At 45.0% G+C, this 16,146-nt stretch overlaps 1 protein-coding gene across 1 annotated transcript in view; it reads right to left on the bottom strand.

Annotated features, from left to right (window-relative positions):
* Positions 1-2,202: 2,202 nt before the first annotated feature.
* Positions 2,203-16,146, bottom strand: part of MRPL27 (mitochondrial ribosomal protein L27) — a 16,335-nt gene continuing 2,391 nt past the window's right edge. Inside the window, exons 2-4 of the mRNA XM_082272350.1 lie at positions 10,119-10,238; positions 3,924-3,991; positions 2,203-2,462 (exon numbers count right to left, since the gene is read on the bottom strand). Coding sequence (XP_082128476.1) covers positions 2,256-2,462; positions 3,924-3,991; positions 10,119-10,238 — 395 coding nt within the window. The 3' untranslated portion in view covers positions 2,203-2,255. The remainder of the gene's footprint in view (positions 2,463-3,923; positions 3,992-10,118; positions 10,239-16,146) is intronic.

Here is a 16,146-nt window from a genome sequence, read left to right as displayed (position 1 = left end):
CCTTTGGGTCCGGTATGGATTTTGAACAGAACCACATGACCAAAAAACGTGGAACCCCCCATGCCCAAGAAAGAAAAATGGTGTGGGCCCCCCCATAATTTATACCAGACCCTTATCTGACCATAGCGCCTGGCAGGCCAGGAAAGGGGGGGACGAGCAGTGCCCCTTCCTAAACCATACCATCAACACAAGGGGGCACATAGCAGGTTAGCCTATTCGGTCAACATCTGAGATACCATGGCAGAGACTAGGATCAACTTCACCGCTGGCAATTCCTCTTCATTATGCAGGGGGAGGAGTGTGCCACAGGAGACTGCCAGCTGATCTGGGTCACAGGACTGCAGAACTAGATATAACTGGTAGATATATGATTTTATGTAACTTGTACAGTATTTATTTATACTTTTTTTTTTTTTAAGCAGAGGCCCTAGAGAATAAAATGGTGGGTGTGCCAATTTTTATTGTCACACAGTAATTGCGCACTTTAACCCAAAAGCATAACTGGAACCTTCAGGGCCCCAGTGCAAGAAACCACAAAGGGCCCTTCTCATTCATCCTGGAGCCTTTTACTCCCATTGCAGATTCCTTTATTACGGGCCCACAGCAGGCCTCCAGCCCAGGCTAATTTTCAGCGCTGTAACACCTTGACAATTGCGTGGTCATGCAACACTGTACCCAAACAAAATCTTTATCATTTTTAACACAATTAGAGAGCCTTCTTTTGTTTTTTTTTTACAAAATTTTTTAAATTTTGGAGGGGAAAAAAAAGTACACTTCTTTACTTTCCACAAAATTGTGGAAAAAATAAAATAAAAATTCACTGTGCCTCTTACTAAATACCTTGGACTGTCTACTCCTTAAAAAGGGGTAATTTGGGGGGGGGGGGGATTTGTACTGTCCTGGCATTTTAGGGCCTCAAGAAATTAGATAGACCGTCAGTACATCAGGATTGATCTATTTCCAGATATATGCATATAACTGGTGAGGCGATGATCAGGGACACTGAATGGTGACAGTAGGTTTTTATTTTATTACATTTTTTTTGTTTTTACATACAGTGACCAGAGAAATACAGTGTTACCATATAACCCTGTACTACTCTGGGGAGGTGATCAGGATTTGTTTCTTTTTTTTTTTGATTGCTTATAACTGAATTTTACAGTTAACCGCTTGCCGACCGCCGCACGACTATTTACTGCGGCGGTCAACCCCGTACAGGCGAAGTGACGTAGGACTAAGTCGCTAGCCTGTGAGCCTGTAGGGGGCTCGTTCCCTAAGAAGTCCACGCGTGTGACCAGCGGACCTGATGTCTGCCGGTCACTCGCGATCTCCCCGTGGAGAGGGAGAAAGGCAGGCGGCTGATGTAAACAAAGCCGCCTGTCATTCTCCCTGATGTAAGAACAGAGATCATACGATCCTGCTATATAGGATCGTGCTTACATCACTAGCCACGCCCCTTTACAGTTAGAAGCACACCCCTAGGGACACACTTAACCCCTGCATCACCAATAAAGTTAACCCCTTCCCTGCCAGTGTCATTTTTACAGTAACAGTGCATATGTATAGCACTGATTACTGTAGTAATGTCACTGGTAACCCCAAAAGTGTCAGTCAAGGGTCCGATCTGTCCGCCCCAATCCCGAAAAAAAAAAAAAAAAAAAAAGTCGCAGATCGCCGCCATTACTCGTTAAATAAAAAAAAAACACCAAAAATGACAGAAATCTTTCCCTTAGTTAGTAAATGCAATAACTTTTGCGCAAACCAATCAAAATGCGCTTATTGCGATTTTTTTTTTTTTTTTACCAAACATATGTAGCAGAAAACAAATTGGCCAAAAATGTTAAAAAAAATTTTGATTTACATTTTTTTGGGGGGAATTTCATATAATATGGGATGTAAATGGCCCTGTCTGTACCATGTGATCACTGTGACCAATCACAGAGCTCATCACAATGGTACTCAATGAATAGCACAAATCAAAGCCATTCATTGTGTATAATTGTCATGTGATCTGCTGCTGATTGGCCACAGCAATCACATGGCAACTGGCCAGTACATCGATCTGTCATTGGCTGTGTCCAGTAGACACAACGAGTGTCAGAGCGCCACCCGTGGGGCAATCCTGGGAGGACGTCATTAATGAGAATTCTTTTCCCTGGTCTCACTGCAGATACCTCCATGATTAACAGAATGACCACAATCTTTATTAGAAAGCAGTTTAATTAAATAAAGGTTATTTACATTATGACTACCACTCACATCATGTCCACCAATTTAAAGCTATGTTCTTTAGGCTTAGGAATGACATTAATGAAGGTTTTATATAGAACTGCTCCCATAGGCAGCTTGGAGATAACATTGACACTGTCACTGCTACGAGGGCTTGGTATGTAGACTTCTTTGGTGTAACGTACAATGCCATCCTCCAGTGCGTACAGAGTTTTGTTTCGGCCAATTCCCACCTATTAAAATAAAAAAAGGAAATTGCTACAGTCTCAGGAGTTACTGAAAGATTTATCCAAGGTAATATTTGATTTTAAAATAAAATTTTGGAAATTAAAATTAGGGATGCACCGATCCGATATTCGGACCTGATATCGGTACCGATATGGCCATTTTAGATGGATCGGGGGATCGGTAACATTGACCGATCTGGTTTTTGCTTGGTAAAAGCTCAGCCATCCCTTACTAGGTGCAGTAGTATAGGATGGGAGCCGCTACTTCCTGTATAGGTCCGGCTCACAGGCGGAGTGATATCAGATGCACTCCGCCTGTGAATGGAGGAGCCCCGTACACATGAAGCAGCGGCTTTGCTCTGTACTGCAGCCGCTTGCTTTGTGTGTAGCTCTGGATCGGTTCCGGTATCTGCGATTTCACAATGCCAGATATTGGTATCGGGGTCATCCCTAATTAAAATGAAACAAACACACATTCAACTAGGCGGATGCCGTACCAAACAATCTTGCATCTGTCCCCTGCCGCCTCTAGGACCGAGAACTAAGTGATTGCTCAATTCTCAGTCTTTAGCAAGCAGAGAGCCATGACAGTCAGTCACTGGCTCTCTGCTCTGCCCCTCCAGCGCTCACTAGAGTGCTGGCCTGCGGAGGGAGCTGCTGGCTCTGCCTCTCAGCTGCAACAATATGGCTGGGATCTTTCCAGAGCCTGGACCAGCTCTATGGCATCAGTCCACAACGTCTTTTATACCGCTGTTGCCTGAAAACAGGTTATAGGAGTGCAGAACTGAGTGCACTGCTGTGACCCACAAAAGTAGGACCAAAACAGCTTTGGCTCTATTTCTCCATTATTACGTTAATATTACTGTCAGAAAGCTATAAAAGAAGCGGATTATTACATTTCCAAAGGTTAGTCCGCTAAATCTTCAATCTAGGTGCTGTTGCTATCTGACACTTTCAGGAGTGTCAGATGCGTGGACCTCCGCAGTATGATCACACGGTAATGGTAGTCTCAGCTACACTGAAGATGAATGAACAGGAGACAGAGGCTGGTAGCAAAGTAAACAATTTATTATGCTTCACCTATGAATGGACACAGGAGTGATCAGTACTGATCGCTCACTGTGTCTATTCAGAAAAGGAAGGGGTCGGTAAATGACACATCCCCCTGTGTACCTGCAGCAGACGGTGGGAGAGGGAATGCAGGAGGAGTGCCCAGGCACACACTAGAATCAGAAGTGGGATTGGTGTGGTGGGACCACCTTCCGCTCCATGTAAAAGTAGTCCAGTGGCTATATAGACACTTGGATTATTTTTACATTATTCAGAGCCACTACCTGAAAAGAAAGATACCAGGGTCAAGACAGCAGCTGCAGCCTTGACCTTGGTATAACCACTTCAACCCTAAGCTGTACTGGTACGGCCTAAAGGGCAGGAAGTAGTTAGAGTGCAAGAAACCATAAAACCTACCTGAGACCCTGGGTGCCATCGTATGAGCCTCTGAGTAGCAAGAATGTTTCCAGTATGGACAAAGTCACCTGAAATTTAAGCAGACGAGGGTTAACAGGATGTAGCAGGAGAGGTAAATAAAAAAAAATATGGGCTTTTTGGCCTACCGTAAAATCAATTTCTCTGATGTTCAATGACGGACACCGCTCCGGATTCTTCTTAACCACAGGGTAATACTGCCCCCTACAGGAGTAGGACACTAGGCAGGAAAAAGCTTGACTACGCCTATGGGGCAGTCCCAGGGGGTATACTCCCACTCTCAGCTATAGGCACTCAGTTTTGTTACAAGCAGTGTCCGAAGAAAGCCAACTCCACAGAGGGGTGCCCCACACAATAATGGCAGCAAGGCTGTCATTAAAAAATGAAGTGCCCCCACAGCGGCCCCCCTTCCAACGAGGCACAAAGCTGACCAAATAGCCTTAGCAAGCCGCGGCCTACATTTTTGTGGAGGCCCAGCCTCAAGTGCACGGATCCCAGCCCGGCAAATGCCCAAAGGAATGTGGGAGGGCCAAAAGACCCACAGTGACCACCAAAATTTTAGAGGGGAACCTGGGGGCCGCACTGTTCCAGGGAGGGGCCCATGTCCATCCCAAAACCCTCCAGCTACTTACCATACCAGGAACAGGGTGGGCACCGCTCCGAACAGACCATCGCTACATCGTAATGTGGGTGCTGTCGACCAGGAGAAACGCTGTGACTCAGGCTGAGGCCAGGTCGTATGCGTCCTCGCAAAACATTTAACTCGCAGGCCAGCCCCCATCTAGTGGGGCTATGTCGCTGCCGACCTGCGGTCTTCACACACTCGCTGGCCAGACTGGGGGGACCCTCTGGATCCAGCCCGTCGCCCAGTCCGGCAATTGATTGCAGATTCTCACATGACCAGAGATCCTAGCAAGGAACTAGGTTCTTACTCCTGACTAGGCAGAAAAAAACTATAGCTGAGAGTGGGTGTATACCCCCCAGGACTGCCCATAGGCGTAGTTAAGCTTTTTCCTGCCTAGTGTCCTATTCCTGTAGGGAGCAGTATAACCCAATAGTTAAAAAGAATCAGGAGCTGTGTCCGTCAATGAATGAAAGAGAAAGAGGTAATGTACACCAGGGGAATGAAATACTCCCAATATAAATTTTCCTTTTTTCCACACATTATGGTCTTAAGGGAGGATGTCTGACTTTTTTTTTTTTTTGATCTGACCCGGCGCACGGAGGGGATGCTGTGCCTTCTGGCACAGCGCCCCCTCTGTTTTGGTGTTAGCTCCCACCTGTACTTTCAGCCTTCTGCTGTGTGTCGAGATTTGCCTAAACACTTTCTGCGCCGGCATCCTTGTGCTCCAGGGACGGGCGGTCCGATTGGTTGGCTCTTGCGCGCGTCCCACGCCGCCGATGACTACTTAACCGCGACTCACCAGCGGCTCAACATACGGAGCTGCCGGGTGTCGTGTGATCAGCGGCGGAGACAACCTGTTGGGTAATTACTTTTTGACAAATTTCTCATCATACTCATGTTACACCATTCCCAGTACATTGTGGATACTCTCTTAAACGGGATAAATTACGATTTCTAATCAGGTATTTTGACATGTGCTGATCTCTACCCCACTGAGAGTAGCTATATATATATATATATATATATATATATATATATATATATATATATATATATATATATATGTGTGTGTGTATATATGTGTGTGTATAAATATATATATATATATACACATACATACACATACATACACAGGATCTACAACCCTCACATGTATTGATACTCTACTATTTAGCTTCTATCAACCTATTAATATACTTTCTCTGACACAACTAATGCCGCAATTAATACTGGGGATTTCTTTTAATATGAATCATTTTGATTAAACTCCATAGACCAGAGGTCCTCAACCCTGGCCTACAGGGTCCACTAATAGGCCAAGTTTGCAAGATAACTGAAATACATCCCGGTGATATCATTTGCTGCTCAGTGATTGCAGTACTCTAGTCTGCATCTCCCCAAGGTAATACCTAAAATCTGGCCTGTTAGTGGGCCCTGCAGGCCAGGGTTGAGGACCACTGCCATAGACAACCCAACACCGCCTCACTCCTGGGATGCCATTTGGCCCCATATGGGACAGTTGCCAGATCAGATGGCCATCCTGAATGGTTGAGACATCTCCACCTCAGACCAATACTTACCACCTTGGCATGTTTACCGCAGACTTATTTTTTGGTTTTTAATACACGGCTTTTTTCTTCATTAAAAAATATCCTCATTCTTGGTATGCACTACATTATTATTTGATACATTTAATTGTAGTTTCCAATATAATACAATGATCATGATAACCTAAAACCCTTTATTTTTCCTAACGATAGAGAGAACTATAAACCTCCACTCCTCATACCCCTAAAGAAAGGTGGTGAACATCTGAAACGCGTCAGTAATTGGAGGATTGCTCTCTTTCATAAATGAGGCTACCGCATCTTTTGTCAAAAACATCTTTATAGCCGTGACTATTTTTATTTCGCAATCCAGAATCTGGCGCCTACTAAATAATGATGGCAGAATTGGCGCAGCCTGAAATATCCCAAGCTGTTATGAAAAAAATTCTCCTTGGGAAGGAGGAACAAACAAAACTCCACAGTAAGGTGTATTCATGCGCTAAAAGGAGCAGGCTTAAGGGGTAAAAGCATCCACTGGAAATCCTGATCAGAATTGTATAAAAACTTGAAAGAACTCCTCATATAATAATGTTGAAAACATCCATGTTTATTGGAGGAAATACTGTATATACTCGAGTATAAGCCGAGTTTTTCAGCACATTTTTTTTGTGCTGAAAACATCCCCCTCGGCTTATACTCGAGTCAAAAAAAAAAAAAAAATGTCCCGGCCGCCCCGACATGCTTTAGATTTAAAAATGGCGCCAACACATCATTGCGCATGCGCCGCCGCCGCTTGGGACAGGCAGTACACGTTCGGCTATTCCCGGAAATAGCTGAATGTATACCAGCTTTCCCAAGCGGCGGCGGCGCATGTGCAATGACGTGTCGGCGCCATTTTTAAATTTAGGGCGCCTCTGGAACAGGTAAGTGAAACACAGCCGCACTATCTGCGGGCATACTACAAGGGATGCACAGTGCTGTGGGCATGGTACACCTGTACCATGCCCGCAGCCCCGCATTCTCTTGTACTATGCCTGCAGCCCCGCATTCTCCTGCACCATGCCCGCCGCCCCGCATTCTCCTGCACCATGCCCGCCGCCCCGCATTCTCCTGCACCATGCCCGCCGCCCCGCATTCTCCTGTACAATGCCCGCCGCCCTGCATTCTCCTGTACCATGCCCGCCGCCCTGCATTCTCCTGTACAATGCCCGCCGCCCTGCATTCTCCTGCACCATGCCCGCCGCCCCGCATTCTCCTGCACCATGCCCGCCGCCCCGCATTCTCCTGTACCATGCCCGCCGCCCTGCATTCTCCTGCACCATGCCCGCCGCCCTGCATTCTCCTGTACCATGCCCGCCACCCTGCATTCTCACCCTAGGTTTATACTCGAGTCAATAATTTTTCCCATTTTTTTGTGGTAAGATTAGGGGCCTCGGCTTATACACGAGAATATACGGTATATGTATCACAAGTTCACATTAAAATAAAAAATCAGGTCAAAGGGTAGGTTAATACCTTGAAATTAGCCCTCCTGCATCCTCTGTAATTGCATCTGCATTGGTGTCCAAGCTGTGATTGTGATTATTTAATATGTTTTAGTTTTTTATCTCGGTGTGGAGTCTGCATTCTGTCCATAACATGAATGAATGTGTAAAAAAACTTCCAAATTATCAAGATAATCCCGCCCTCGTGGGTGTGATTTTCTTAATTCTCTTTCCAATTTTAATATTTATAGAGGTTTGGTCCGTCCCGTCACTCAGCTTGACAAGGCGCAGATGCGTGAAACATGTTGCTATAGTGACGGGACCGACCCTCTGACGCTCGCCTCTCCTCTAACCTCGTCCTCTGGCCCTTCCGGGATCAGGCGCGGTGAGTGACGTCATCACCCAGCACCCCATCTGCCTTGAGCTGTCCGGTGCGTTCCACGCGACTTCCTTCCATCTGTCCTGGACACTTGTCCACTGCCCAACCGGGTTCCTTCATCAACACCGAAGTTCCACCCGGTCAGAGCCTCCATCTGCTCACTCCATCTCCCATGCTGTGGGCACCAATGCAGATACAATTACAGAGGACGCAGGAGGGCTCATTTCAAGGTATTAACTTACCCTTTGACCTGATTTTTATTTAAATATGAACTTGTGATACACATATACATATATATACATTTTCCTCCAATAAACATGGATGTTTTTAACATTATTATATGAGGAGTTCTTTCAAGTTTTTATACAATTCTGATCAGGATTTCCAGTGGATGCTTTACCCCTTAAGGCCTGCTCTTTTAGCGCAAGAATATACCGTACCTTACTGTGGAGCTTTGTGACTATTTTGTATAGATGTTTTTCATAATTAATATGTGATGTTTTTGTCTGTATGTCAAATAAAATTTATATTTTTTTTTACATTTTGTGGTTAGTGGTTGCCTTTATAGCCCCACTCATTAACCACTTGTCGACTGCCTAACGACGATTTACGTCGGCAGTCAGCCCCTCACAGGCAAAGGGACGTAGGTCTACGTCGCTAGCCTGTGAGGCTCTAGGGAGCAAGCGCGCGCCACCGGAGGCGCGCTCCCGCTCGCTCACGGACCCCACCCCGCGTGCCGCCGGAGGCACGCTCCCGCTCGCTTACAGGGGCCGCACATGTGTGCCCGGCGGACCCGATGTCCGCCAGACACTCGCGATTGTCCGTTACAGCGGGAGAAAGGCAAGTGGCTAATGTAAACAAATCCGCCTGTCATTCTTCCCTGTGTAAGAATTGAGATCATACGGTTCTGCTATGTAGGACCGTTGATCTCTGTTCTTACACCTCAAGCCACATCCAATCACAGTTAGAAGCACGCCCCTAGGGACACACTTAACCCCTCCCTCTCCAATAAAATTAACCCCTTCCCTGCCAGTGTCATTTTTACAGTAACAGTGCATATGTATAGCACTGATTACTGTAGTAATGTCACTGGTAACCCCAAAAGTGTCAAAAATGTCAGTCAAGGGTCCGATCTGTCTGCCGCAATGTCGCAGTCCCACAATAAAAAACAAATTGCAGATCGCCGCCATTACTCGTTAAAAAAAAAATAACAAAAATCTTTCCCTTAGTTAGTAAACGCAATAACTTTTGTGCAAACCAATCAAAATACGCTTTTTGCGATTTTTTTTACCAAACATATGTAGCATAAAACAAATTGGCCTAAAATGTTAAATTTTGTTTTTTACATTTTATTTTGGGGGAATTTCATATAAAAAAAATGTGAAAAATATTGTTATTTTTGCAAAATTGACGCTCTTATTTTGTTTATAGCGCATGATCAAAAAAATCGCACAGGTGATCAAATACCACCAAAAGAAAGCTCTGTTTGTGGGAAAAAAAGGACGTCAAATTAGTTTAGGTACAGTGTGGCACGACCGCAAAATTGTCCGTTAAAGTCACGCAGTGCCGAATCGCAAAATAGGCCCTGGTCAGGAAGGGGGTAAAATCTTCTGGGGCTTAAGTGGTTAAGGGGGCAATTTGTCTCACTATAAATGAAATGACAATGTAACCTCCCAAAAAAAAATTGGAGAGCAAAGGTAGGAAACACAAGTTGCTGGAGAGGGAAGTATAATGTCTCTTCACTTGCAGGGACCTGGTGGTGATGATAGTGTCACTTTATTGAGGAACTCTCTGGAAGCTGTGACTGGTTACCATTATTTCCTGGTTCCCTGCAGGTAATCTATCCCAGTATGGACTAATCATGCTTTGTTCTGCACTGTCACTGCGGAGGTTGCCATCTTTGTAGAGAGAGATCTTTTTCTTCTCAATGTCAGAGCCTCCAATAAAGAGAACAGCAAGCAGCACAGTAGTGACTGCCCAAAAATTGTTTCACATCCCCTGAGACTAGCGGTCAGAGGCCGCAGTGACTAAGAACTCAGATATACAGTTATTAAACGACACAAAAAAAACCTTTGCACCCTCACGGATCTACTGTACACTGCAGTGGCTCTGTTTCTATCATCTGATTCATAACCGGCTCACCATCTACGGCTCTGACTCCATATCTCCTCCCTGGACTCTTTCCTCCCAGGTTCTTCGTACTGGATCCGGCTTTCTTCGATGCCTCCCTTCTCAGGATCAAGGTCGCCAGTGACGGAGAAACTAAGACAAAGAACAAACATACATTTGAGGCAAAATGTTATTAACTGCTTGCAAGAGCTACACAATTAATCGTTAAAAAAATAGCGATCTTGATTCAACCCCCCCCTCAGGATCTTAATCCAGCATTTCCACAATCCATACAGAGCAGAGCCGTTTTCTGATCACACACAGCTGTCAAAAAAAAAAAAAAAAAAAAAAGAGCCTCCAGCAAATGTTTATTGGCATTGCTCAGCGCTGAGCGATAACTATAAACATTGTATCATTTGGTTCTTTTAGATCAGGGTTCTCCAAACTGCAGCACCAGGGCCGAATGTGGCCCCTTGCCAACCTTTACCTGGCCCTTTTCCTACCAATGATATGAGGCACTATTCTTCCCACTGACACCAACAATGGGGCACTGCTTTTTGCATTAATAGCACTGATACCAATGATGGGGTACCATTCCTCCCACTGATACCAATGATGGGGCACCATTCCTCCCCACTGATACCAATGATGGGGCACCATTCCTCCCCACTGATACCAATGATGGGGCACTATTCCTCCCCACTGATACCAATGATGGGGCACCATTCCTCCCCACTGATACCAATGATGGGGCACCATTCCTCCCCACTGATACCAATGATGGGGTACCATTCCTCCCCACTGATACCAATGATGGGGCACCATTCCTCCCCACTGATACCAATGATGGGGCACCATTCCTCCCCACTGATACCAATGATGGGGCACCATTCCTCCCCACTGATACCAATGATGGGGTACCATTCCTCCCCACTGATACCAATGATGGGGCACCATTCCTCCCCACTGATACCAATGATGGGGTACCATTCCTCCCCACTGATACCAATGATGGGGCACCATTCCTCCCCACTGATACCAATGATGGGGCACCATTCCTCCCCACTGATACCAATGATGGGGCACCATTCCTCCCCACTGATACCAATGATGGGGTACCATTCCTCCCCACTGATACCAATGATGGGGCACCATTCCTCCCCACTGATACCAATGATGGGGCACCATTCCTCCCCACTGATACCAATGATGGGGCACCAATCCTCCCCTACTGATACCAATGATGGGGCACCATTCCTCCCCACTGATACCAAAGATGGGGCACCATTCCTCCCCACTGATACCAATGATGGGGTACCATTCCTCCCCACTGATACCAATGATGGGTTACCATTCCTCCCACTGATTCTAATGATGGGGCACTATTCCTCCCCACTGATACCAATGATGGGGTACCATTCCTCCCCACTGATACCAATGATGGGGCACCAATCCTCCCCTACTGATACCAATGATGGGGCACCATTCCTCCCCACTGATACCAAAGATGGGGCAGCATTCTTCCCCACTGATACCAATGATGGGGCACCATTCCTCCCCACTGATACCAATGATGGGGCACCATTCCAAATCCTACTATCCACCAACCCTGAAGCCATGTTTATTTTCACTGATGCTAGGCCCAGGATATTTTCTACCCTGTTGGCAACAATTCGGCCCCCCTAAAGCCTGAAGCACAGTAAACCGGCCCTTTGTTTAAAAAGTTTGGTGACCCCCGTTTTAGATCAAGCCCCGAAATTCCAAGGGAAGGAGCCATCTCCCAGAAGTGCGGAAGGGTACATGTCTAAAAAACAAGTACCTGTTTCCCCCTCCCCCCTGACAGTAAGGTTAGTCCAATTTCGTTGTATAATGTGAAAGATGATGTTACGCCGAGAATCGTGATTTTTATTCTAAGCAAAAGTGATTCATTTAATCCAGAATTGTGCAGCTCTACTGCTTGCCCTGCCCAAAGTAGTTATATTGCAAGTAAGCGGCACAGCCCCGCAGGATCACCTACATGTGCGTCACCGGGGACTTCCGGGTTTGCCGGTGCACCCTCTGCTGATTTCGTCAGCAGGTTCTGGCCAATAATTCATGGCTGAGACTTGCTGATAAGCTGGCGTCCATTCACAGCACAGAGCCCTGTGTTTACAAACACACAGGGCTCCATACACTGATCATCAATCTGGCTGTTTCTTTTCCCTGCAAAGCAGGGAAAAAACAGCAGCACACATTACACATATTTAACCTTTTCCCAGCCACTGTCAGTACATTGTACAGTATTATCACTGATCACTGTATTCGTGTCACTAACGATGTCAGTGACTCTACCACCCGATGTCTGTTAGCCTCAGATTGCCCGCCACCCTATCACAGTCACATTATAAGTCGCTGATCACCACCAATACCAGTATAGCATCTGTAGCTACGTAAATTCCAGTATATATACACCATACTTTGTAGTAGAGCTGCATGATTAATCGTTAAAAAAAATGCGATCTCGATTCACCCCCCCTTCACGATTTTAAAACGCCATTTCCTCGATTTATACCATGGGTGTCCAACCTTTTGGCTTCTCTGGGCCACATTGAGTGTAGAGAAATTTTCTCGGGCCGCATATAAAATATATAATATAGTTAAGGTATATAAGTAGTAAAATGCCGCCGCGCCACTAATTTAACACAACTAGAGGATGATCAAATTAAATGGAATCGGTATACAGAGGTTTACTTCTTCTGAGAGATATTAAAGGAACACTCTAACCACCATGACCACTTCAGTGATTTGAAGCGGTCATGGTGGTAGGAGTCAGAAACACTGCACATGCTCCCCTCCGAGGCAGCCTCTGCCTACAGTTAGCTGGAAGCCGCTGTGGCCATGCCCCCGACCCGACTTCCTTCCTCCCCAGCAAAAAATAAAATTAAATAAAATTGTCAGGGGTCAGTGGGCCGCAATGCCTGCGGTTCTGGGCCGCATGCGCCCCCCGGGGCCGCAGGTTGGACATGCCTGATTTATACAGAGCAGAGCTGTTTTCTACTCACTCACAGCTGTCAGGAACAAAAAAAAAAAAAAAGAGCCTCCAGCAAATGTTTATCAACATTGCTAAGGCTGGGAAATAACTATAAACACAATGTTTTACAATGTATCATTTCCTTCTTTTATTTATTTTCTTTCCTTTCAGGCTGCATTCACATGTCAGCTTATAATCGCGGGCAGAACCGCCGCGGTTCCGCCCGCGATTCGGAGATTTATTGCAAATCGCGGGACGCCTAGCGTTGCCCGTTGATTTGCAATAGCCCCCCAAACGCCGAGCGATGTTGCCGCGATTTACGCCCGCCGAATCGCGGCAACATCGCGCAAACAAAATCGCGGGACGCAATACGCTCCAAAAAAGTACAAGAGCTTCTTTGGAGCGTATTGCGTCCCACGATTTTGTTTGCGCGATGTTGCCACGATTCGGCGGCCGTAAATCGCGGCAACATCGCTCGGCGTTTGGGGGGCTATTGCAAATCAACGGGCAATGCTAGGCGTCCCGCAATTTGCAATAAATCTCCGAATCGCGGGCGGAACCGCGGTGGTTCTGCCCGCGATTATAAGCTGACATGTGAATGCAGCCTTAGGCTCCGTTCACATCTAGGCGTTTTTGGGGAGTTTTTCTGCTCTAGGATCAGCTCTCAAAACGCCCAACAAGACAAATCCTATTCATTTCAATGGCCCCTGTTCACATCTGAGCGTTTTGACGCCATAAGCAAAACGCCCAACACTCAAAAAAGTACATGAGCTTCTTTTTGGGCAGATTACAGGCGTTTTCCATTGGTTTCTATTCAATCTAAAAACGCCTGCACAAAAAACGCCTGTAAAAACGCCTGTAAATTGCGGTAAAAATTGCGGTAAAAAACGCGCGAAAACGCTACGCTCAGGTGTGAATGTAGCCTAACCACTTCAAGTAGAGATGCACCGAAATTAAAATTCTTGGCCGAAACCGAAAATTCAGGATGCCCTTGGCCGAAAACTGAAAATGACTTTTTTCCCCAAATGATTTTAAATAAGTTATTTCTATCAATATTGGACTTGAATTTAAAGAATCTGAAATGAAAAACTACAAGCCAATAAAATAAATATAACCACACTTTATTGAAACTTTGAAAGTATTTTTAACACCAAAATTGGACAGAAAATAACTTAAAACAGTAGTAGAACGGATTCACAGCCTAGTGCAGTGCTCACCCCCTTCTAATTTCAGTGTGCGAGTTAATAAAGTTAACCCCTTAGATCAAAAAACTAAGAGAATCCGCGCTTAGAATAACAAATAAAGAAATATATATATATAAAGAGATAATAAGAGAGATTGGCTGCAGCCCACTTCAAGATATAACCCTGGGAGGGATTATATAATAGATATATAAAGAGAAGAGGAAGTGATTGGCGCTGCCGGTGTATATGTAGGATTCAATGTGAATATTCTGTATCAGCGTAGTGTGTAAACTGAGGAGGGAAAAAAATACAGATATATATATATATATATAGTGGGAAATAAATTATCAATATATAAATATATAAATGTCCTCAATCTACATAATAAAAGTGTCAAACGCCTATAATAAATAACCCATAAATTAATATCGACAATAAATAAGCAATATATTCAATATCCTATAAAAGCTCTCTTTGCTGAATATATGAGGCTGTTTCTTTACTGGATTGGGATGTCTCTTTGCTGAATATATGGGGATGTCTCTTTATTGAATTAAGATGTATCTTTACTAAACACATGAGACCGTCTCTTTACTGGATTGGGATGTCGCTTTCCTGAATATATGAGACCGTCTCTTTACTGGATTGGGATGTCTCTTTGCTGAATATATGGGGATGTCTCTTTGTTGGATTGGGATATCTCTTTGCTGAATATATGAGGCTGTCTCTTTACTGTATTGCGCGGTCTCTTTGCCGATTATATGAGGCTCTTTGTTGAATTAGGATGTTTCTTAGCTTAATATATGAGGCTTTCTTTACTGGATTGGGATGTCTCTTTGCTGAATACATGGGGATGTATCTTTATTGAATTAAGATGTATCTTTGCTAAATACATGAGACCATCTCTTTACTGGATTGGGATGTCTCTTTGCTGAATATATGAGACCGTCTCTTTACTGGATTATGATGTCTCTTTGCTGAATATATGAGACCGTCTCTTTACTGGATTGGGTTGTCTCTTTGCTGAATATGAGACCGTCTCTTTACTGGATTGGGATGTCTCTTTGCTGAATATATGAGACCGTCTCTTTACTGGATTAGGTTGTCTCTTTCCTGAATATATGAGACCATCTCTTTACTGGATTGGGATGTCTCTTTGCTGAATATATGAGACCGTCTCTTTACTGGATTAGGTTGTCTCTTTGCTGAATATATGAGACCGTCTCTTTACTGGATTGGGATGTTTCTTTGGTGAATATAAGGGGAATGTCTCTTTGATGGGTTAGATTAATTTTAATTTATTAAGTTGTAAGAGTGTTAAAATAGAAGTGGGTGCACTGAAGGACTCGGTGGGATGGCCAGTGGACGGGCCCTGCAGAATGTTGGTGGTCAGGCCCGGAGGGGCCCAGGCCTAAAGCTGTGTCAGGGACCCCAAAATTTGTGATGTCTGCCCTGGGCACACATAGGACCTCCTCTACCTGTTCTGGCCCAGCTCCAATAATGCTCCTCTGTTTATCAAGCCGTCAGTCAGCAGGCAGGAATGCCTCTTGATAAATGCAGAGGTTTTCTACTGTTGACTCTCACCAAAGTCCTGGACGCACATGTGACCAGTCACTTTTAGGCTCCATGAACATTTTTTTTTTTTTTTTTTTTTAACCACTTTACCACCGGAGGATTTTGCTGTCTTACGTCTGAGCCACTTTTTGCGATTCGGCACTGTGCGACTTTAACTGACAATTAAGCGGTCGTGCGACGCCGTACCCAAACTAAATTTACGTCCTTTTTTCCCACAAACAGAGCTTTCTTTTGGTGGTATTTGATCACCTGTGCGATTTTTACTTTTTGCGCTATAAACAAAAAAAAGCGT

This window comes from Pelophylax lessonae, assembly GCF_965119305.1.
Source record: "Pelophylax lessonae genome assembly, chromosome: 11".
Lineage (NCBI taxonomy): Eukaryota > Metazoa > Chordata > Amphibia > Anura > Ranidae > Pelophylax > Pelophylax lessonae.
This window is presented reverse-complemented; position numbering and strand designations above follow the sequence as displayed.